Here is a 24642-nt window from a genome sequence, read left to right as displayed (position 1 = left end):
TGCTGAGCTGGGCAGCGACACCCCCTCACCTCTGCATCACCACCCCCAAATCCACCAGACAAAGACACCCACCACACACACCGGCTCTTCCATTCAACATACCCCTCCTGCATCCCAGCTGGACCTTTACGCACCGCCGTTTACCTGCGCAACAGGAGATAATTCTACAGTTTGAAAAGTCACGGATGGAGCTCTGACGCGTTACTCGCTGCTCCTGAACAGCTGGATCCCGGGATCGGCGCTGATCGGGGGGGTCACCGAGATGATGTGGCTGTAACTTCAGAAGAGTTCCGTTAAATGGTAGCTTGCTTTAAGCCACGATGAAAGGTAGGACGTTTTGGTAAAAAAAAATAATTACCTTTATTTTTCACCTTTATTGCCTTTATTTTCCTGGGAGGAATGTGTGGACTCGCGTCGCAAATGTGGTTCCAATTAAAGCACGGGATACTTTTGCATTGTCGGCTGTTGTTCATCAAACATTAACCCACAACGCACAGCAGTCCTAAATGCACAACAGCTCCGCTGCAATAGTTGCGTTTGTGTTATTAATTCGGGCCCCATTTGAGGTTTTCAGTTTTGCACAGAAGCAAATATTAAGTGGCCGTGCATCAGGAGCACAGACGCCTGTTCCATGAAGCAGAAACATGTCATGTCATGAGGCTGTTCCTTGCAAAGTTTCTCTGTATATGTGCACTCCTACACGTGGACTGGCGACATGAACACTGTGCACATCATCCTCAATCACCCAGGAGTGCCCAAATCCAGTCCTCGAGGCCTTTATCCTATCCAGGTTTTCTGTCCTCCCAGACAGAAAACGCTTCCTCCAAGGAACATGGGGTTCCAGGTGAAAGCCATGTCTCCCTAGTAGGACAGAAAACCTGGCTCGTCCATAGCCCTCTAGGATTTCCCCTCCAGACCTTCACAGACACTTGACATGCCTTATTTCCTCTCTGAGATCATTCCGCGCCTGAAATTTTACCTCAAATTGCTTAGAAATACCATGCAGGTTGATGATGAGGTTTAAAGTTTTTGGGTAGTATTTGTCATGCTCCATTCTGAAAATCATGTTTCCAGCCTGTAGATTTTCACCACAAATATTTCCTCAGTTTCATTACTGACATGTTCGTCTGTGACTGACAGCCACTGCTGCTGTTTCACCCACACCTTCACTTTGTTTTTTATACTCATTGATGAAAACCTTGTGTTTCTGTTCCTTGAGATGCTAGAGTTTTCTATTTATGCTCATCATGGAAAAATGCACCAGAATTTTAAAAAGTAAATGTTTTGAAATTGGGGTAAAAACCCTACTGTGTTGTCCCAGTAAAAGGGATGACTAGAATGGGAAATAACATTAGCTGAGGGAGATGGAGCATCTTTCTTGGTCAAACATCAAAGGTTTTTCAGAGATTGGCTGTAGTTGACGGTGACTCAGGAACAAAACATGTTCTGTGTCCTTCTGGTTGTTTGAGAACTGGAACATGTTGGTGCTTTCCAAACAGGATTCTAACAGATTGCAAAAGTTCATTCTTGTCTTTGGAAAGTGTAGCTTGCTTTAAGCATGTATATTTGGAGCTTATAGCACTTTAAATAGCATGAAAGTTGTCCTGAGTTTGAAGAGTGGCCCAGCACTTGTGTATCCTTTATTACAGCTGTGAAGTGTGTTTACCATGACGACAGTCAAATCTTTTACTTCTCTTCTTCCCCAGACGATTTTGCTGATGAAGAGGAGGTGCAGTCTTTTGGTTATAAGAGGTTTGGTGAGTATTAAACTCTCATCTTGTGAGAGTATTTTTATTGAATAAGCAGAAGCACAGACCCTGAAGATGTTGTGAAAAGAATCGTTTCTTGCTTGTCTTGGCTGTTATGCACACACACTGATCACAGGGGTCAAAGGGCCACATCTCATTTTCCAGAAGCACTGCTACTGTTTTCGTTTCTGTGTGGTGGGATTACAGTAAAAAAGAAAAAAAGGAAAAATGGGTAATAACACCGTCCTGGGTGTTCCTGTCCGTCCGTCTTTTAGAAATCCATCTTCACATCACTCTGGTCAAAACCCCAAAGATCTAGTTTAAAACAGCCTCTTGATTTCCTCCAGCAACACCTGAGTTCGAGATTCACATTTCTGCACCACTTATCGGGAAAGAGGAGTCCGAACCACAGGCCAGATGTTGGAGGCTCTGTGGCTCTGTGTAAGAAGCCAAAAAATGTTGTGCAGAAATCTAACCACAATCATTTCCTCTCTAAGCGTTTACACCGAAATATGCAGATGATATCGCATGTCGGTAAATTTATTGTTACTGCACAAAATACTGGAATCTGCAGTTTTTTCCACCCACCACTGTTATGTATATCCAACATCTGGAGTTAATTATATTATTTTCCAGCTTCAGAATCAAAGTACAGGTATCTCACATAGTCAGATCAGTCTACACCACGCTGCTTGTGCATTACCTTGACATCTAAAAAAAACCCTACCATGCACATTACTCGAGGCTAGTGAGGCTAGCTGACAGCCTTAGTGTGATAAAGCTCCTGTTGATTAATTACAGCTTTCTCTTTTTCCCCGTCCCAGAGCACAGATCAAGTTTCAGCACTGCAGGGTAAAATTTAGCATCAGTGTACATGTGTGAGTAGGGATGAGGGGAAATTGTGAAGCCCTTCTTAAAACCAAAATAAGATTCTTGGTAATTTGGTGGCTGAAAAGTGTAGTCATTCGCTTTTATGTGTGTGAGGAGTTTTTAGTGTTTAGTCTGTGTTCAGGCACAGTCCAATGTCAAATGCGCGAAGGTTCTCTTCCTGCAGGCCTGCACGAGTTCCACACTTGAGTACATGAAAACAGAGGCTAGACTGAGTTTTTAGTTTGGTCTGACTTGTATTTAAAATACTGAGACTTCCAAGGAGGTGTGGCGCGTTGTTTTACTGCCACCTGCCACTAGAGGGAGATCAAAATGTTTCAGTCTTTGTTTTGGGAAGCTGTTAGATCAGCCATCTGTGGCTCTTTCTCAGACATATACTCTCTACAATAGTTCCATTATTCTGTTTCCTGTGTCTGTGCTGAAGGTTTATTTAACATAAACGTATGCGGCAGAGGCAGTGGGCTCGATAGCCTCCTACGCTCACAGTGTGCTGTGTCAGCAGTATTCCAAGGAAAGAGGGAAGGAGGAATGGAAAAAGAGAAAAGTACAACCTCAACTGCAGATGCATCTAGTTTTCATTCATGTATTTTACAACCATATTCCTTATTTGTGTTTTACCTTTCTAATTTTACTAGGCTGCTTTTGCCTTTAAGATGACATGCGAGTTGACTTTTGTCCGCAGTTTTATTTTCAGGCAAAAAGTAGGTTTCCTGAATTCCAGACTTATTTTGGGAGCAAAGCAGCAAGAGGTTTTAATTTACAGGGACTTTATTAGCTGACACGAATGTTTCAGAATGGCGGCCCTTTACTTACTACCTCCTGCTCCAGGGCACATCGGCATTCTTTGTTCTGTTGTCCTCATGAGTGAGCGCAAACTTATGTTTTCAATAAAGGATGCAGCAAGTTGGAGGGAAAGAGGCTGGGAAACTTCAGCAGCAGGTAACAAAAGGAAGGCAGAGAGAGATTACAGTGAGTTCCAGGTTGTCCAACGTCAAAGGCTCAGGTTTTGTTGGCTGGTTTAGAGGGACGAAGACCCAGTGACAAGCGGAGGGAATACAGCCCAGACGGGACACAAATCACACCGTCAGACAGAGGTCAGCTGCAGGGCATCTGAACCGGATGATGCAGGCAGGAAAATTGTAGACTCAGCCTTCAGAAAAGTTATCCAGCCGAGACTGATGCAGGGTTTGTTTAAAAGAAGTTATACATAAAGACTAACAAAGACTAAATTAAATCATTGATATGGTCCGTTATGATGTTTCAATTCTTGGTATTCTGCAGCGAAATTGAGATGTGGATGACTCTGCTGGACCCGACCCTGCCTGTGACTTTCATACATGAAATGAATCGTCCATCATCTCATCCTATTTAATTTGCCTTAATTGAAAGGTACATGAAGATTCTGAGCAACTCAATGCCTCTATTTCATTTGTTGTGTTTGACACATTTTGCCTGTTAATGGCACAATTTTATACACAGATCTTCTATCTCTTGGTGTTTATGTATGCATGTATAGAGACAGTGGTGTTTCTCAGGGGTTTTAGTTGGGTTTGTTGAACTGCCATTAAAATAAAATCACTTTTAACACTTGCTGGAACATTCCGTGACAGAAGGCATCTGCTGAAATGCTGGCTGGAATGCCACGTGTCCTTCCAGATTAGTCCATGATAGTAATGACCCTGCAGCCAGCCGTCATTGACCGGGTGTCTTCCTTCACATATTACTGTAGATGTTTACTAAGCTCTTCATGCTCTGCAGGGTTGGAACTGCCACAACAATAACACTGTCTGGATAAAGAAGTTCCACATGTGACTATTATTGTTACATATTTCACCTCCCCAGAACAACATCAGAATGCCTGAATGAAAGCATCTGTATTTTTCTTGATTCTGGGCTGTGACTCTTGTTGCCGTGCTGTGTGTGCTGCCGTGATTATGTCGGCGCCACGCCAGGACCAGCTTTTTCATGCCAGACGCCCACTGTATCCATCTGAACGGCTGCAGAGGAGGAAATGACTGCAATGCCTCGATCGCCCCCAAAGGATTGTCGGCACCATGAAAATTAGCAGGATTGGGAGTTCAGCTTTTTCAATTGTAATCAGAATAGTTTATAAAACTTTTGGGATCATATATCTTTAGATAAAATTTGATGTTTGAGTCCAGATGATCCCATTATCCTCTCCATAATTTCTAGGATGGCAGGAATATGCACTATCCTGATGATATTGTGTTCAATGACACCTGACGACACTTTGTTTTATCCACAACTCTTCAATGAACAGCTTTGAGCTGGCAGACAGATATTCATTGCCCTCTCTGTGGTTAACCTCTTCCCACACAAGTTAAGCCAGATTTGACAGACCAGCTCATTCCGACTGTGTGGTTGTTTTGGGGCCTTGGAGCAGTAAAGCGAAATGACGGCCATCAAGTGTCTAGCTGATGATGATTTGCTGATTCAGTAGCGGAGTAATTCTGCTGCCCAGCAGGTGTGACCACAAGAAAACCAAACAGCACAGGTGGTTCACAGACAGTCATTCATTCCGAGCATTTTTACAGCTTTTATCTGGCCGGTTGGAACATTTTGAATCTGATGCTCGAGTTTATAGTGTCACGTGTACCTAATGAAACACCCAAATCTTAACATTTCAGGACCAAAATATAAGCAGGAGGAGCCAAGGGGCGTTGTGTTTTTGTTAGGATCGGACTCAGACATAACTCGGAAAACAGATACAAAAACCAGGAACAGTTCAAGGGTTTAATCACAACCCAGGTTTGGATCCTGATGAACCAATGCAAAAAGTAACCAAATATAAACCTTGAGCAGGGGAAAGGGCTAAAAATAGTACAAAGAGGGCATGAATGAGGCACAGGTATAAGGCTGAGGGTATAAGGTCAAAGGCAGAGTGAATTGAAGATGAAAGAATGGAGAGAGAGAGAGAGAGAGAGAGAGAGAGAGAGACAGAGAACGAGAGAGCCTAAACAGACTAAACATCAAACTGGTACAACCCTCCACTTGTCTTCAGGACTCAAAGGATAATTTATGGTGTTGAGGAATTATTTTTTCTAAATACATAGACTTGAACGATGCACTCTTGATTCAACAGGCTGTTTTTCCCTTATGAATATTCTGTATTTCATTTGATTTTACAATTTTCCAGATGCTTGAAAGCTGAACTCAGTATCAGTACTGGGTATATAATTATAGTATAAATTGTTTTTAAAACCTTAGTATTGGATTTATTCCATTATGGCTCCAAGGTTGGATTTTATTTTCTTTGTTTATCTGGAATTATGTAAGCATATGGTGTTGCTGACAGTCCCCACTGCTTCCGGATTTAATTTAGAACTGGGATATAAACAGCATTCATTGGAAGTTCTGACAAGAAAGACACAACAATCCTCTTTAATTAGAAAGTCTTCATCCAAACCTTTTTTCTCCACACGATGGCCAACTGTCCCACCATGTCTCCAGTCAACCAAAACTAACAGAGGAGAGTGAAATTGTACCCACTTTAATGTGGTTACCTCCAAAAACATCAATCTTTTAATGCATACATATGCATAAGGAAATAAACTGTTTGTCCAACAGTCCAGGGAATATTCATCTTTAATTCCAAAATTCTATCTGCTAGGTCATATTAGACTAACCTGGCATTCTATGTTCCAGACCCCATTTCAAAACTATTCAATTCCAGTATCTACAAATCCCATCCTCCATAGTGAGACCCTGAGGTTCCTCAGATGGTTTTGGATATGAAAAGCTCAGCAAAAAACATTCCGATAATCCCTGCCAAAACAAGTCCAACACAGTGGCCTGCGTCGATGGGTCAAGCACACTAGAACCTGTCCATGGAGATCATAATTTACAACCAATTTGTCAAAGCAGGTCCTCTTTTAACTGACTACAGATTAGATGACAAAACCAGATCCAGGCAACTGCTTTACTCGATCCATACGTCCATTTAATAAGCCGTCAAGCAATTAGGTCCACATGTAGCTTTTATTGCTAAAAGAAAATGCATAAACATAAATTTTCTCATAACCCAGGGTTCCTGTTGACCTTGTTCATGAAAAGTCAGCCTCTTATATTTTAACTGTGCAGCAAAAATAAAGAGACATGCAAAGCTCATCTTCCATTATTCATCTTATCTTGCATATCAGCAGAATGGAAAATGTTGCTGACAGTTTTTAATAGCCCTGTCTTTTTTAAACTTATTCAGATGAATTTTTTTTTTAATGTGTCTGCAAGAGGCCTGATCTGATTGGTCATCTGGAATAGCTTAATAGTGATACGAGTATTTGGATCAAATTGCTTCCATCACAATTTTGATTTAAAATTTCAAAATTTCAAACCTTTAAAATCCTATCAAATTCGAGAAGAAAAAAATATATAATTGTGAGACGACACTAATGGGGAAAGGATTCACAAAGAAAGGTTTGTTATGGCTGGGAGACATTTTGTAGTTTTAGTAGATTACAAAATAAACTAAACTGAACTGAACTGAACTGAACTGAACTGAACTGAACTGAACTGAACTGAACTGAACTGAACACCTCTGCTTCTACTTCAGATGTCTTGGTCCCACAGTGTTGGGACATACAGACATCTGTGGTAGATTCTCTTTATATTCTCTTTAGCCTCGTCAGCTTTGGCCAACAGCTATGCGTGCAATTCTTACCTCATTAATCATGAAAAGGAACCAGGTACCATTGATGGTATTTCTTATAAAATAAAAAAAATGTCAGGACTCGCCGACTAAAGGGGAAAGTCACTCTAAACAAATTTGTCAGTGTTCAGCATGGAGGGATGATATATCAAATGTTTGGAGGCTTCCTTTAAATTGGGCTCTGCAGTAACAAGCTCCAGATGTTCTAGTGGACGCATGGCCCAGTTTAAAGTGTAATAAAGCCGTTAGTGCTGAGATTTAAAAAAAAAAAAAAACCAACAATAAACAACAAACAAGTCAGATATACTGGGCTAGCTCAGCAATTCACCATAATGCTTTAGTAATTTGTCTCATTGGTCACTACCCCTGCTGGAGAGTGTTTTTTTAGAGAGCGTTAACATTCCAGTTGGCAGCTGTTAATGCTGGAGTGGCTATGACCCCCCCCCAAGGACACCTTTGTTAGCACCACCTTCTTATGGTCTCAAAATGAATTTCATTATTCATTTGAAAAAGTTATTTGAGCGTGGGTTTTTTTGCAGCAGCAGCAGCAGTCATCTCCTCATCTCTGTTTTTCTACTTTTGACAACTATTTGACAATATAGGAGAAAAACATGGGTTCCCTCTGGAGATGGAAGACACCTGTTTGTGAGGCTACTGGGTTTTAGCTTGAGCTCTTAGTCAGCGGCCAAATAAAACAAAATATGATGTACCGGTAAAGTCAGCCCCGTGGTCACTGCCTGGCTGCTAGAACACAGTATTAAGTCTGTCCAGACGCTTCACACACCAAAAGCACTCATCCACACAGACTCTCTTTGTGTTGCTATGGGATTTTCCAGTGCCAGCAGAGAGACTGGCTATGCAGACCAGTTGAATGTCAGGGAGTCTCGGTGGCATAAAGGAACGTGTGTTGAAAATGTAGGCTTTTTTTGTTTGTTTGTTTTTTTCCTAATTCCAAATGGTCCAAATGACATACAGCTGTTTTACAGACAGAAAACTGGACCATCCCCATCCCACTCCCAGCCCTGAATACGCCAGAATGGGTCAATTCTCACATGTAGCTTTCCGCAGAAATATGGCTGGACAGGGGTTGTGTGTGACTACGAGAACTGATGTTCTCAAGAGTAACTGGTCACAGATTGGAATTTCCTGGAATGGATTTTGTTGTGAATAAAAGCAGAAATATTACTGGGAATCTTCTGGGGTTAGTTTTTACTGTGGGGGGGGGGGGTGTGGGGGGGTATTTTTTACTGTGATGAAAGTTTTTCTGATTCACTCAAATGTTTTTATCTTTTGGTCATACATGCAAGAAAACATTAAAAGATTAAATATCCATTTTCCTGCCCCAACAATGCTCCAATGCTCCACTCTCTACCTTCACATTTCATGTGGTGCTAACAGGCCTGAAATGAGAATATTCTGGAATTGAGCCACATGTGAGATGCAGCTACTTGGCAACTGCTTCTTTAGGCTGTTTTATAAAAGATATTTCTTAAATCCCACATTTTATACCTCTGCCTACTGCATTTACAAAATACTTTAGTACAGATAAGCAGTGGTAATTCAGTGGAGTTATGTTGAGTTTCACTGTATAACATTACCAAACATTTGCTAACACAGAATACAGCATACAGCTGAAGGAAATGAGCCATTATTTCATTCTACCTTTTAATTGGAAAATGCAATTTGAAGAGCTGAGATTATGAGAATTCCTCTTTTTAAATGCCTGCATCTTTCCTTGGTTTCTCAATACTTCCACAGGAAGCTTGTTGATAAGGAAATCCTCGCTGCTAGCCATGTATCGAGTCTACAGAAGCTCAATTAGCTGAGCAGTGTGTTTTCCACATGTCTCAGTTGGCACTGAAGGTGGTGTCAGCAACAGTAGCTACTTGGAACCAAGATATTCCTATTCTAGTAGGGCAGGTAAAAGGACAATTGCGGTGCTATGATTTTTAAGTATTTTTGCGATCGTCTCCCCTTTTTATTTTAATTTGAAACAATACTTCTCTGTAATGGCATTAAGGCAACATGCTGAAATATTTGCATTTTAGAGCACCGTCTTTTGAGTATAGTGGAAATGTGTGAATATTGCGGATGTATCATCAGGGGCCGTAATTGTGAAGTTTATCCTGTGGCTCACTTTATCAGAAATAGAGTCTCTAGGAATGAACCTCAGTATCGAGGTAGCTTTTAGTCCTGACAGCTAATTAGTTTACCATCGCAGACGTCGATTTTTCCCATGAAGTGGGGAAAAAAGCCCTAGCTTTTGATTTGTTCCACACTGTGGTCCCAAGGGGATTAAGAGTTTTCCACCTCTGCCACCTCACTCACTCTGGAGGAGTTATTTACAGGCCATCCATTAAAGTTTTCAGATGCTGTTAATGAAGTCTCAGTCAATGCTTTATGTTACACTATGTGTTATATTAAAGTGGCTCCTTACTCTCGCTTCATACCTCTGCTGGCTTTGCTGAGGCATCAGTTTCCATAGTTACTGAGGTTTTGGTTCATGCAGGGACAGTGAGACACAATTTGAGCTGATGACCAACGCACAGGTAACATCTTATGGTCCATTTTGTGTTATGGAAGCGTGCGAGCCCTAAGACCATTGAGATTGTTTACATGTTGAACAAGTGTTCAAGGCCAAGAGAGTTGGGGGATGGGGGGTGCAGGCAAGGACAACATCCATGTCTGAATCCTAAGCTGGGCCCCTTTGAAGCAGTCAGACATGCTGTTTGCACAGATGTGTGAGTCCATAGCAGAGAGGCCAATCTTCTTGTACCTCCCCCTTGTGACAACCCTCCCCCCCCTCCCACGCGCCCCAGGCAGGGAAGTCTTTTGGAGCTGCACTATCAGTCCCATCACGGGTGTCTTAATAGTTACTAGGGTAAGAGGTCAAATATCTGTCTGCCTGGGGGCGAATTGTAGCTTCCTTAAATGGAAAAAAAATCATTCGAAAGCCCCAAAAATGTGTTTGAATAACCTCAAATACTCATTGTAGCGTCCATAACAATGATTTAGATCAGTTAAATGATATTCCAACCTGAGGGACCTGTTTATTAATGCTGAACTAAGGGTGATAGGGCAATAAAAATTGCCAAAGAAAATCACTGATCACTGCGGCCGCTATCATACTTGGACTATTGATTACACCCCCCCCCCCCCCCCCCCCCCTTCCTTCCCTCACTGTCTCAACGAAGCCATGTAAATGTCATCCTTATGGCTTCCAGCATGGTCACATGATGTTATCAGTTTCCAGGAAGCAGCATTGAATCAGCGAGGGTCAGGACCACAGATGACCAAAACTGTTTCTTCACCTTTGTTTGGTTTGTCTGGTGATGAGGAATGATGTAGAACTGGGCTGTTGTTATGGTTTTGTTTTACCGTCATATGGTCAACACATGTGCACTGTATTTGAGGTTTCAGGCTGGCTGTCCCTGCTTAAGATCGACTGATGAAAGGCACATTATGTCCTGTTTCAGACACACACAGACACTAAATTTGCCTATGAAATAATTCTTAAAATGTAAACACATTTATGAATGAAAATATTTGCTTTTTTTATGTCAGTGTCTTCTATCATTCACTCAGAAGATTAGTTGCTTTGCCTAATCACAGTATTACTCTGATCTGTTTTGTGTTGCAGGAATTCAGGAAGGCACAGAATGCACCAAGTGTAAAAATGATTGGGCGCTGAGGGTGGCCATTGCCCTGCTGTATGTGCTCTGCACCCTCCTCACCATCGCTGTGGCTGTCCTGGGATACAAAGGTGGGTGACACTTTTAGTGCATGCTTTTATTGTCAGTATCAATCAAATGTGCAATGAAATTTGTCACCCAGATGGACAGTCAGCCCTGAGCAACTGTAACTGTTTTGTTATGGGATGTGGGATGTGTTCGTGAAAAGTCCAACAGGGAAATTTTCCTCAAAGTAGACTCAAGGTCTTCAGGAAGTTTCACGCTGACTGTGGCCTTTTGCTGCCTTTAACCTTCAGTGTTGGGCATCTTGTAATTAACTTGTCTTCATCTTGTGCCTCCAACAGCATGCAGAGTTGAGAAAAAATGAGAACAAATATTCCTGCTGTCTTTTTAGAAGGATCTGACAAAATTCCAGTTTTAGAATGTTGAAATATTTTATTCTTTTTGTATAACTTTAATAGTGTTCATATTATCATAAAGGAATACATGACATTACTGGGTGCACTTTGTGTATTGTGCACATCCACCTGGCAGCTTTGTGGCCCTCTATAAATAGTTATTACACTGCAAATAAGAGAAGGAATAGGAAAAAAACAGCTGAGTTTGCATTCCTGGAGTCGGAAAGAATTCACTGTTCATTTTATGATCCGAATCAGTCGGGATTGTTTTGAAATTCCAGCTATGTTTCCGTGTGAACATGGAGCCCATGTGATTTAGATGGCTGCTCAGCTCTAATGTCTACCAGATGACCATGCAGAGCTTAAATGGCCTAACAACCAGGAGATGATTTGATGGCTTGGTGGATGTTTGTTGTCTTGTGAACTACAGGTTACCTTACAAAAGGCTGCAACTGTCCAAGTTATTTCCCAAATGAACAGTAGCTTTTGGGCCCCACCACCACCAAAACAACCAACGGCCTTATATGTTTGCACTAAGCTGTTTGCACTCAGTGTAGCATCTCCTTCTGCAGCATCAATCATTAATCTGCTCAGCCTTCTGTTGGGTAACTGTCTAATTCAAGCTCCAACAGTAAACCTTTACTCAAATTAGCAGCCTTATGTAACCTATCATGGCTTTTCAACACAAGATCATGGGGGTGGGGAGTGGAGGGGGTAAGAATGTATGTTGAGAGGACTTTTGGCTTCAAAATAATTGACTGGAGTTCTGTTTTGAAGACGGTTTCACCTCTTATCCAAGAGTTCTCTTCTACCTGAATGGATGACAACAGTCATTTGTCCGTGTTGTCATGGAGGCCTGGATAAATACAACAGCGGAACAGTTTTTACCCAAATACACGCTATTGTTTGGTGTTTCTGTCACTTCTGGAATGATGAGTGCGAATGTTCTGGAGGCATTCCAGTACAGTATTTAGACACCCACACTACAAAATAAAAGCAAGCAGCTGCGGAGGAGTGGAGATCAACTCTTGCAGATGTGAGGAAGAGGAGAAGAGAGAATGAAGGTTTCGAGATCGCTTATTCACTTGGATTTATTTATTTTGACTTATTTATTTATTCTGTGCAGTTGCCTCGTCATGAAAAACTGTTCAACCTGTTCAACATTCTATTATTTGGATTTGCTTTAACCGGAGAGATTGAAACAACGCTAGCAGCCTCTAGTGGCATAAATTAATATTACATTTTGATATTGCGCTCGTTTATTGTATTATGAAGGTCATTGTGTTTTACTTATTTATACTGCATTGGTTTATACCCATTATAATGTCATGTCACCAACCAGTGGTCCAGAGGATGGACAATGTCACAGAGGGAATGCAGAACTATGGAGGCAAGATTAATGCTGTTGAGACAGACTTAAAGAAACTGGGTAAATCTCCTTTCACAGAATATGATGTTGAATGGTGAATTTACCTACACTGGCTTTGAAATTTGTGTTTTTGAAAAGTGCTTATTTTAAATCTCCCAGATGACCAGGCTGGAGTCAAGTCAGTTAATGCCACAAATGAAATCCAGACTTTTAGGTCAGATCTGGAGACCTTGCAAAACCAGCTGAATGGCATCACCCTAAGGGTCACCAAAGACAGAGACATACTGCACAATCTTCAGAACACTGGTGAGGACATGAGAAACAGTCATGTCTCTGTTCAGAGTTTTCTGGAGAGCAATGCCGCCTCACTGCGTGGGGTCAACCAGACACTGGCCTCCTACAGCAACGTAATTAACAAACTCCAGACAGACACAGCACGGCTCCAGTCTGAGATACAAGATCAGGTCAGACTACAGAGCCAGAAACAAGTGAGCATCAGTGCACTGAACATCACACAGTCCCAGCAGAGAAATGTGCTTAGCACGCTGCAGAAGACGGTAGAGGACACAAGCCAGGCAGTGCAGAAGCTCAGGAATGAATATCAGGAACTGCAGCAGACAGCCAGGCAGAACTTGGCTGACAAAGAATGGCTAAAAGAAAAGGTCCAAAACCTACAGGTAATGGCAGCAAATAACTCAGCCTTGATCAGATCCAATGGAGAAGTGCTTGATTCCTTGGGGTCTCAGCTCAGTCTGCTAGTCAACCAGATCCAGAACACCTCCGTCCTCACCGAGGGACTTGATCGGAGCCTGCGTGAACTGATGGACCACCAGAGAGACCACGATAACCTCACATCATCAAAGTTTGATGACATGGAAGTGAGATTAGACAGACACGAGTATGACATGGATCGTGTTACTGGGAACATGAGCTTCTCCACGCAGCTCTTGGGTAAAATTACCTCTGACCTGAACAGCCTGAGGTCCTGCGCGGAGACTGTGATGAGACATTCGGAGCTGTTGCTGGGACTGAACACCAGTTTCACAGAGATCCAGGATGACAATAAAGACCTGCATACCCAGCAGGACCTGCTAACTGCCCGGCTGGACACAGAGGTCAGAAGCCTCTCGATGGTGATGGAGGAGATGAAGTTGGTGGACAGCAAACACTCACAGCTCATCACCAACTTCACCATCCTGCAGGGTAAGTGCAGAACACACGCAGAACAGTTGAACCCACAACCTCTTTGCTATGTGGCAGCTCTGATCTCTGCACTATGTTAACCGACATGCAATAATGCTTTTAATAATTATATTTAAGGTCCCCCAGGTCCAAGAGGTCCAAAGGGTGACAAAGGTTTCCAGGGACCAGTGGGACAGATGGGCCAAAGGGGTGAGAAAGGAGACAAAGGTTTGTTTGGGCCAGCTGGAGCTAAAGGAGAAAAAGGTCCTCTTGGACCATCAGGTTCACCAGGACCAAAAGGTGCATCAGGGCCACCGGGTTTTCCAGGATCAAAAGGTTCAAGAGGTGTTGTAGGCCGACCTGGAATTCCTGGTGAAAAGGGGGACCCGGGTCTTCCAGGACTTCCTGGTAGGGATGGACATACAGGTTTACCAGGACCAATGGGAGCACAGGGGTTCAGAGGACCAGAAGGACCTGCAGGAATAGATGGACCACGAGGTCTTCCTGGACCTATTGGTCTTCCTGGTCCTCCAGGGCTTCCAGGTATACCTGCACCCCATCCTGTTCCCACAGCTCAGGCACCAAAGCCCACAAAGCCATCAACGCCATTAGCACAACAAACAGGCTCAGTGACTCAGAAGGTCCAGCTTCCTGCTGCCACAACTCCAGCACCCGGTGAGTTCCACCAACCCAGCACTTGAAGAGAGAATCCAAACACACTCTATTGAAGACCTAATTATTCCACCTGGAACTTCTTCCAGGTTGTCCCCTTGGGTTCAGACGGTTCAGGGACAGCTGTTATTACTTCTCATCTGGACCTCAGAGAATGAACTTTGAGGAGTCGCTTCAGTTCTGCACCAACGCGTCGTCCCACATGCTGATTATCAACAACTATGAGGAGCAGGTGAATAAAGACAAGTTTCATCCTTCCATTTCATTTGATTTCACATGAGCTGACATTTCATTCGCAGTAACTTCACATTCCATGTCGTCTGCCGTGCTCTTCTCTCTGCAGCAATTTGTAAGAAACGCAATTGCAGGAAAAGGTTATTTCTGGCTGGGACTTACTGACAAAGAGGCGGAAAATGTCTGGAAATGGGTGGATGGCTCCATGCCTGCGTACACGTGAGTCATCATCCATTAAGTCACAGAATTCAAATGTCACCGGATGTGAGCCAGTCCCCTTTATGTTGTTGCTCTCAGAAATTGGAAACCTGGCCAGCCTGACAACTGGACCCACGGCCATGAAGAAGGCGAGGACTGCGCTGGCCTCATCCACAATGCTCACTGGAACGATTTCTACTGCACTGACCGCATCGGCTTCATCTGTGAACATGTCGCTGACGGTCAGTAATTTCGGAATGTCTGCAGAATTTCAAGAATAAACAGATAAATAAATGAATAATACACACATCATATGTGGTTTAACCACTCTTTTATTGTTAAGCAGAGAATTATTGTGCAAAAGCAAAAAAAAGCCAGAATTTTGTACCTTACAACCTCAAGTTTATGTGCAGGTGTCATTTTGTGGCAAATTTCATTGCAAGAAAAGGTCAAATATATGATCCTATATGACCTTTTATCCCAGCCCAATAGCAACAGTGGAGAACGGAAGATGTGACGATGATGAAGGGCATGAGGAGGAGCTTGGAGCCTGTTGAGGACTCAGAAACTCGGACTTCCCCTAAAGGCACTTTTCTCTTGCAGAATGTGGACAGACGTAGTCCACCATAGAGAGACAGAGAATGAGAATGAGGCCATTTAATCTGGACGATACTCAATCATTATTCTCTACAGCCGGTGTTGTGCAGGCATATCTGTCTATGATATTTCCTAATTCGACAAAGATGTGAGTTGAGTCATCATTCTGAAATGACGCTGGGACCTTAAGCATACATGTTTTTGGTTTTTTGATAAACTGCTGGGTATTGGTTTTAATGTTTGAAACATCAGTAAATAATTTGTAATTTTTGTTGAATTATGGGAAAAACATTGTTTGAAAGGTGATACATTTAAGACGTGCATAATCATTTTGTTAATGTTGAATTTTGTTAAAGGGATTTCAATAAATGTTTATATCCTGACTCATTATAATGTTATCCAACTTACCGGGTTCAACTTGTACTGGCAGATAAATAAACAGTTTTACAAAAGAAACTACTTTTCACATTTCTCTCAATTTTCTGTCCATGCTAGTTTTGAATGCCTTTCCTTGACCTCCCCCTCTCTATCCATCTCCAGGTATCTCTGACTTCATAGCTGTGCACTGACTTGCTGACCGCTGACCCACTCAGCTATTGTACTGATAGCATGTTGTAAATGTACTTCCATGATCTCTGCCTATTCTCTCCCTGTCCTCCTCCTCCCCTTCTCCTCTCTCTCTACCCAGCCGGCCATCAGCAGGAGCAGGAGGTTTATTTTATTTAGAGTCCAAAATCACAAATGCTTGGCTCGGAGGGCTTTACAAACTGCACAGTTGGGACATCCTCTACCCTTAGAACTTCTAACTAGGTCAGGAAAAAAATTAAACCCTTTTAGGGGAAAAAGAAGAGCCACAGATGAGGGATCCCTCTCACGTGGATGGACAGATATGCAATAGATGCCACATGTACAGAGTGCATTGACATTAAACTCAGCAATATACAGTGTACAGAAAAGAAATCCAAGGGCCCAGGTGCATTTTGCATGCCTTCATGTGCAGAAGTGGCCCACTCATCCTTCAGGTCTTGGTGGACCCTATCCAAGATCAGCAAAACTTAAGGAAAACAAGGGCAGTAATATGTGTGTTTAAGTGACATACATTTTTAATTTTGGGGAGGGTAGGCCAGAGAGGTGCAGGTGTATTATAGAATCACCCAGCAATCTGGGCCTATAGCAACAGAACAGTGCATTTCTGTGTTCACCATAATTATAGGCCTTATCAAAAAGGAATGTTTTAAGTTGTGTTTTAGATAATGACACTGCGTCTGCCTCCCAGATCCAGACTGAAACCTGGTTCCCCAACATTTTGAAACACTAGGAACTTCAAGTAAACCTGTGTCTTGAGAGCGCAGCAATCTGTTGGATGACAAATGGTGAGTTCATTTAAATAACAGGCAGCTTGACTTACTAAAGGCAGTAGTTTTATTACTTTTAAAATTACAAGTCTAGTATTGTACTTAATAATTGACGAAGGACAGTTTGAATGTGACAAGATGTCAGATCCTAAGTACCATATTGTTCTTCCTGTACAGTTTTAAATGCCTGTTATATTGACAGTTACCACATCCATTTTCACCAGTCTCCTTTCACCAGTACAGTCTGTTGATCTACTGTAGGGGTCAATGCGATGACACAATATCACATGGTCACTGTCACCTGACAATGACATGCTTTTTTTAATTGTTAAAAAAAGAAAAAGAAAAAAAAAGTTGCTTATTTCCCCGCAGATTTCAGACAGTACAGTCGCACAAGCAGAGAGCCTGTCCGTGTTTGTCAGAATTCCGTCCGTCCGTCCGTCCACCGCAGCGGGGACATCTGCGCCTATTACCCAGAATGCCTCGTTTGTTGCCGTCTCGCGGAGGAATGACTGTGTAGATTCGGCTTTGGCATTCGCGGACATGTCATCACGATGCACTTTTATTTGAAAAAATAAGAGACAGGGGGGAAATAGAATCACAGGGGAAGGTGAGATTCGTAGCTGCCTACACCCTAGCAATGCCTCTCTTCGCGACAAACCCATTTGACCAAGATGTTGGTGAGTTATCGCGACTGGAGGCTACTTTAGCAAGCTAGCTAAACTAGCTTCAGTCATTCAGCTTTGTTTGTGTTTTCCAAATGTCTCTATTCTCGATCCTTGTGTGCAGCACCGTGGTAACATTATCTGGGGACCCTTTACACAAACAAAATCTACATTTTTTATTTGATTTAAAAGCATTTGGTGTATTTAGAACACATTGGCTAACTAGCTTGGGGGTATTTTATTAAAGCTAGCTGCAGCTATTGTGATATTTACATCAACATGCTGACTTGTAAAGAAGCGGCGATAGATAATAACACAAAAACATAGTTATGGGTGAGGTTTTATGTACATGTAGGTCATTTGTTCAGGTCAATTATCGCCCAAATTCTCTAATTCAAAGTAGCGAGCTAAACCTTATCGTTGCCTTCTTTCATCCATCGAATATGTCAAAATGTTGACGTTGCTAGGAGTGAAATATGACAGGATAGCATCCAAAACCTAAACCACTTTATGTTCTTTCTTTCTCGTTTTTTTTCCTGTTATCGTACAGTCCCTGGTCAAAGTGCACAAATACCTCATAAGGCAATACTACGTAACTAGGACACACGATTAGTAAAGGCAAGATGTTAAAGCGAATTAATTATGTATGATGTTCATGTGCAAATGTAATGTGTTAATATTTAATGAAGAATATGTTGTATTCCTCTTTATTGTTGTTGTTTATATACTTTCAGTTGCTGCCGATTAAAGAAATTATAACATATTCTCAGTCAAATAAATCAATGGGCAGAGGTAATGGTTTGTACTCATTAAATCGATGATGGTAGAATGTAGAAAGGTCAATATAAGGGGTAAATAAATCAATATCTCAGGTAAATGTCCAAAGCAACCAGTTATGAAGAGTACAATCTTTCCTACGGGCAGTGCTTTTTGCAGGAATTGCCGATATTTGTCTTTCTGTGGTTGATCCGACAAATAGATAAGAGGGGCAAAGAATGAAATGTGCTGTAAACAGCATGTAACCAAACTGTGAATATCTTCCAGCATTCATGCTATTTCTCTGTTGACGTGCACTCTCTCACTCTTCTGGGTCCTGCAGAGAAAGCGACCAGTGAGATGAACACAGCCGAGGACTGGGGCCTCATCCTGGACATATGTGATAAGATTGGGCAGTCACGCTCTGGGTAGGTTCACCATATTTAAAACAACCAAAAAAAACAGGCACTAAAATATTTATTGTGTCTGTAAATAATCCTGAGTTTCAAGACCAACATAGCAAACTGTTCGGTTAGCTCCGTTCTTTTAGCTCTTTTTAATTAATACAATTTTGCTCCAGCCCTAAAGAATGTCTTCGCTCGATCATGAGACGAGTAAACCACAAGGATCCCCATGTGGCCATGCAGGCCCTGACGGTAAGCAGAACCCAAACTAATATGAGTCTTGATGGAGGTCTTGTATAATCTTATGTTGTGCCCTGAAATAACCCATAAAATATAAGTTCTTCCCACATGCACAGCTGTGTTGTGTCTAATGAAGCATTTATACCAACGTGTTCACAGCTCTTGGGGGCTTGTGTCTCAAACTGTGGGAAGATATTCCATTTGGAGGTGTGTTCCAGGGAGTTTGCCAGCGAAGTCAGTAACGTCTTAAACAAGGTAAATGATGCCATTTTGTTCCCACAAGGCTTGTGTCCTGCTACAATCTGCTTTTACTGATATATATATATATGTCTTTTTTTCAACGATTATCTCCAGGGTCACCCCAAAGTATGTGAGAAGCTGAAAGCCCTGATGGTGGAGTGGGCGGAGGATTTTCGCAATGACCCCCAGCTCAGTCTGATCTCGGCCATGATCAAGAATTTGCGTGAACAGGGTGTAACTTTCCCTGCTGTGGGATCGCAGGTGGGTTTGCATGTGACCTGTTACATCACTGCACTGTACTAACATCAGTATTGGACTGCCTGAAGCCTCGTTTATGCAGAAATCTTTTTATTTTTTTTTTATAAGTGCCTCTTTCAGATGGAAACATTTTTCAAACAAACAAGTGCTGTTTACATAGGAATGTACAAAATTTTAAAACACAATGCAGTTTCCACGCTAGGTCACTCGTTGGGATGCAATAACATGCGAAACATGGCCAGAATTGGCCAAAAACGGGGTCTGATTGTATAAACGCCAGTGTTGTTAGCATCAGATAGCTCAAAAAATCTTAGAAATCCATTTGAAATTAACGTTGTTTTTAGTTAAAAAATCAGACCTTGACATTTCCTCATTGCTGTTTCTTCACATCAGTAAGCGATAACATTTATTTCATCAAGGCTGCAGAGCAGGCCAAAGCAAGCCCGGCTTTAGTGGCAAAGGATCCTTCTACCTCAACCAACAAAAAAGAGGAGGAAGATTTGGCCAAAGGTAAAGCGTTTTTGTCCATGTGGTTTGTTGTTTTCATCACCAAAATCAAATCATGAGTCTACAGCTGTTGGCTATCATAATTATTATCTTGTGTTTTTACTTTTCTCGTGTCTACGGGCATAGCTATCGAGCTCTCGCTGAAGGAGCAGCGTCAGCAGCCACAGACCTCCCTGTCCAGCCTCTACCCCAGCGCCTCCAGCCTGCTTTCCTCGCACAAGTCCGATGGCAGGAAAGTCCGCGCCATCTATGACTTTGAAGCCGCTGAGGATAACGAGCTCACTTTCAAGTCAGGAGAGATCATCACCATCTTGGACGACAGGTGACTTTAAATTTCACCCTTCGATCATGGGTAGATGTAAATATTTATACTAGTAAATATTTATACTTTAGACGGTGCTGGATAGAAACACTGATGGAGGAGGAGAGAGATGATGTGTGTTTCTATTCATCTGCTCTTTTCTGAAAATTTTCTTTCCATTTCAGTGACCCAAACTGGTGGAAAGGCGAAACGTATCAAGGTGTTGGACTGTTTCCCTCCAACTTTGTCACAGCAGATCTCACTGCAGAGCCTGAGATGAGTGAGTATGCTCACATATACACACAGACACACACAAATTCATTACCAACTTATACACCTTAGCAACATTTGCTAATGTATATTGTAGAATATTGAACAAGAGGTTTGAGGGGGGGGAAAAAAGAGAACAGGGTTGGTTTAGTAGAAACAAATGGTGGAGTAAACTTCAACAACACTTAAGTGTGGGATGGGCTGGTGACCCGTTAAGGGTGTATTACTACCTCTTCCCAGTGACCTGTGAGATAGTCATCAGCACTCCCAGTGAGTTTAATCATGAATAATGTGATGTTCATAATTTAACTGGGTTTGTTAGTGTTATGGATTTAAATCTGTTGCTGCTTTATCTGCTCTTTCTTTGGAATTTACAGTAAAACCAGAGAAAAAGACTGTACAGTTCAGTGAGGATGTCAAGGTGGAGACCATAGAGCCTGAACAAGAACCTGTGTTTATCGATGAGGTATTGTCCTTTTCTAATTTTTCAAAAAACACATTTGTGTGTATATAAATATATATATATATTTAAAAAAAAAAAAATCTAGACAGACAGATCTAGATAGACAGAGAGATCATTTGAAATACGGTCGGTATCAGCCCAATACCGATCCCTAATCAATTTATGTACACACACCCTTTCAGGACAAAATGGACCAGCTGCTTCAGATGATCCAAAGTGCAGATCCCACAGACAACCAGTCCGACAGTGTTGAGTTACTCCAGTTAGAAGGTAAAGAAATGCAATACTTTAATTTCCTGATCCTGTTTTCTTCATCCTCTGATCAGCTGACACCAAGTCATGGTGTCCTCTATTTTCCTCCGTGACCCCATCATGTTGTGTTTTTGATCCCACCAGGTTCCTGCAATCAGATGGGCCCCCTCATTGACCAGAAGTTGGAGGACATCGACAGGTACGTCCTGTTGCGTGAACGTGAGGAAGCTGTCAGACCTCAGGTTTTAATGCGTTGCTGGTGATGGACGTGTGCAGGAAGCACTCGGAGCTGTCGGAGCTGAACGTGAAGGTGATGGAGGCTCTGTCTCTGTATGCCAAGCTGATGAACGAAGACCCGGTCTATGCCATGTACGCCAAGCTGCAGAGCCAGCAATATTACATGCAGCAACCTGGCAGCGCAACACAACCGGTACAGACCAATGCTCATACAAGACATTTTATACAATTACATATCAAAAGTGTAGGTCCACATTGAACTTTGTCCTGGTTCCTGTTCAGTGTTTGGTAGAATATTGGTAGATTGTCCTTTAGAGCAGCATTAATTTAATATGTTCAGGACATTTTTGGTACCTATAGATTTAGAGAAAGATTTAAAAAAAAAAAAATACTGTCAGGATTTAGTCTGTTTCACATTTTCCTATTTTTATCAGTAATCTTCATCAGCTACTCTGTCCGCAGGTGTACCCAGGTCAGCCCACATCAGGGTCGTACGCCATGAGTGGCACCGCCGTGCAGGGTTATGTCCCCATGGAACAGCTTCCCGCTGCACCTCCTATTCCTGGTCAGCCAGCCCCAGGGTGAGATTGACTCACTAGCTCCCCTTTACAGTCACACCAGAGAAGCGGGAGTGCAACTTTGACACAAGTCTCTGGGTTTTTTATATTTTTATTTTTGCCCTTTTTGCCTTTCAGAGATAAGAACAAAGATTCCCTCTTATGCTGGTATTGTAACATCTCTTTGCTCTTCTCTACAGCGATGTTCATATGTACATAGGCCAGCCGCCAGTCTACGCTGGTGCTCCAGGAAACATGGCTCCAGCTGATGTTCAGTCCTACCAGAACCCCAGCGGTGCTTCTGGTGCCGTCTCCGGTACAACTCCATCAGGCATGACTCAGATGGCCAACTACAGTGCCCCCTGTGGCACGAGCACAGCACCTTCTTCAGATGCCCCACAGGCCCCCTACTCGGAGAAAGCCTTACTATAGGGCCCCCTACAAAACCTTCACTAGACCTGTTCAGATAGAGCTTATAGATCATTTCTTATTTTAATGATTAGATTTATTATTACATGGAAGAAAATTTCTGATACAGCAGTGTCTAAATAATTCTAAATAATTATTGACATCAGAGGTAGAAATGATCAAACCACTACACTCAAACTCCGAACAAAACTTTTAGGGACTGTATTTAATAAGTTATTATTCTGTATCAACACATCACTCAGATGTGAAGACTCTGAGGAACATTTCAGTTGCACTTCATCAGTTTTTTCCCTTCATTTTAAAGACTGATCTCTGAAATTTAAATCTCCTAGCAGTGATTCCTTTTCATGATGGGACAACTGAATGAACAATTAATATAATAGTTGTTTCCTTTTATTTTCTGATTCTGTACTTCTGTTCAAAAAACAAACCTCATTTTAGAGGAAGTTCCTTGTCAATATTTAGCTGAACAAGCAGACTTCAAAGTAAATATGAATTTATTTACTATTAAACTACAGTGTTAGTATCATCTTATGGCATAATCAGTTAATAATAGAATTTAATAGAAGATATTTATGTTTTAGAGTAAAATCCACATTTTCCAGAAAACTCCCAATAAGATTGACAAGTTACAATTTTATAGTATGTAAGCAAAGCTAAAACAATAGTCTCGAGGAATCGGCATCTACTGTATATACATGTTGACATTTGATTGAGTGTAAAACCGTCACAGACCCTCCACACTAACTAACGTGCACACATCATACTCAGGCACAGTACCGGCATGTGTGCACAAACTAATAACTATTGTTATAACAGTTGTTCAACATACTCTCAGTCCAATGTAAGTGACAACATGCTAACATAGAGGTGAACTCAAGCAGCATCCTCGAAAACTCAAAAATGGGATCTAGAAAAGAGCCGTTTTGAGAAGCTACAGCACCCTTGTTAAGACACTTTTTAAGTTAAAGCTGCACGTGTAAATAAACTACTAATCTAGCAATGGAGCTGCGTGATGACCTCATGGGAGAGCTGTCAATCAGCACCGCCCCTGACTCCTCCCCACAAATTAAAGGCGTAAAAGCCAAAGATGACAAAAAAACCTATCAAACCACAAACACAATATACTGTTCCTGACTCCTTCCTTCAGAGCATTTTCTTTTTAAAAGGTCTGTCACTGCTCAGCATCTGTGCTAACAGGCTTCAGACCAGGCTTATGATGCCCACAGTGTCTTCAAACTGTTTTTTATTTTTCTTCCAGTGGTGCAAAACACATTTTTGGTAGTACATTTTTTTAATTAATGTTTTGATGATTGCTATTCTATTTGAAAGCGCAGCAGTGCAGGATGTATGTATTCAATGAAGGAGTGTGGGCTACTCTGCCCACCTTAGTAGTATATATAAATGGCTAAACGAGAACGTGGACGTTTCTCTCCGTGTTTGGCACGTTCTTGTTGTTCTGTAGAGATAATGTGAAAAACACAACCAACCTCCCGCTGCATTTCAGGCCTGTCCGAACACTAAAATCCTCAAAGTCCCTCTAGACTACCAGCTCTCCATTCACCTCTTTGACAACAGTGTCAGTAAGCCAGTTGCAGCAACTCGTTGAGGCTTTTCTGATCAGTTGCGTGTTAAAGCTCACCTTTTCCATCGGTTTAGAATCAGTGAGAATGAGCTACAGAACAAGTTGGTAAAAGTAACGAAGGATTAACGAAACAGATTTTTCCATCTGTGCAGATTTGATCTTACATCTCTTCCCCTCATCGCCATTTTGTGCTGGTTTTTGGGTTCATGTTTGGCTCGTTTTTTTCATCCTATTAAATTCAAAAACCAAAACAAGTCCTGTTTTGTCAGAACTGCCTCCTTTATGAAAGCCAAATGGTGTTAATCAAAGTGGAGCAAATTAGTGAGTATTCTGGGACTGAAAAAAGCCAGTTGATTTTCATCCAGTTGGAACATCTCGTTGCACGGCTCCAGCCGGATGTGACTTTATTGCACAGGATTGAGATGCTGCCTGATGTTTTTTTGTTTTTTTTTTAATGTAATAAACATCATCATTGTAAA

General features: G+C 41.9%; 1 protein-coding gene across 1 annotated transcript; it reads left to right on the top strand.

Annotated features, from left to right (window-relative positions):
* The first annotated feature begins 3 nt into the window (after window positions 1-3).
* On the top strand, window positions 4-24642 carry LOC130539015 (collectin-12-like). The gene is made up of 24 exons (XM_057057080.1): window positions 4-327; window positions 1707-1757; window positions 10943-11065; window positions 12735-12821; window positions 12921-13964; window positions 14082-14618; window positions 14705-14847; window positions 14959-15068; window positions 15147-15289; window positions 17177-17241; window positions 17520-17679; window positions 18764-18848; window positions 19001-19076; window positions 19224-19319; window positions 19419-19565; window positions 19982-20072; window positions 20196-20391; window positions 20556-20650; window positions 21018-21106; window positions 21286-21373; window positions 21500-21554; window positions 21632-21785; window positions 22055-22173; window positions 22350-24642. The coding sequence occupies exons 1-24, from the start codon at window positions 321-323 to the stop codon at window positions 22579-22581; spliced, it is 3993 nt and encodes a 1330-aa protein (XP_056913060.1). The 5' UTR covers window positions 4-320; the 3' UTR covers window positions 22582-24642.

The sequence above is a fragment of the Takifugu flavidus genome, chromosome 15 (genome assembly GCF_003711565.1).
Source record: "Takifugu flavidus isolate HTHZ2018 chromosome 15, ASM371156v2, whole genome shotgun sequence".
Lineage (NCBI taxonomy): Eukaryota > Metazoa > Chordata > Actinopteri > Tetraodontiformes > Tetraodontidae > Takifugu > Takifugu flavidus.
Note: the sequence above shows the minus strand (reverse complement) of the source record. Positions and strands in the feature narration are given on the sequence as shown.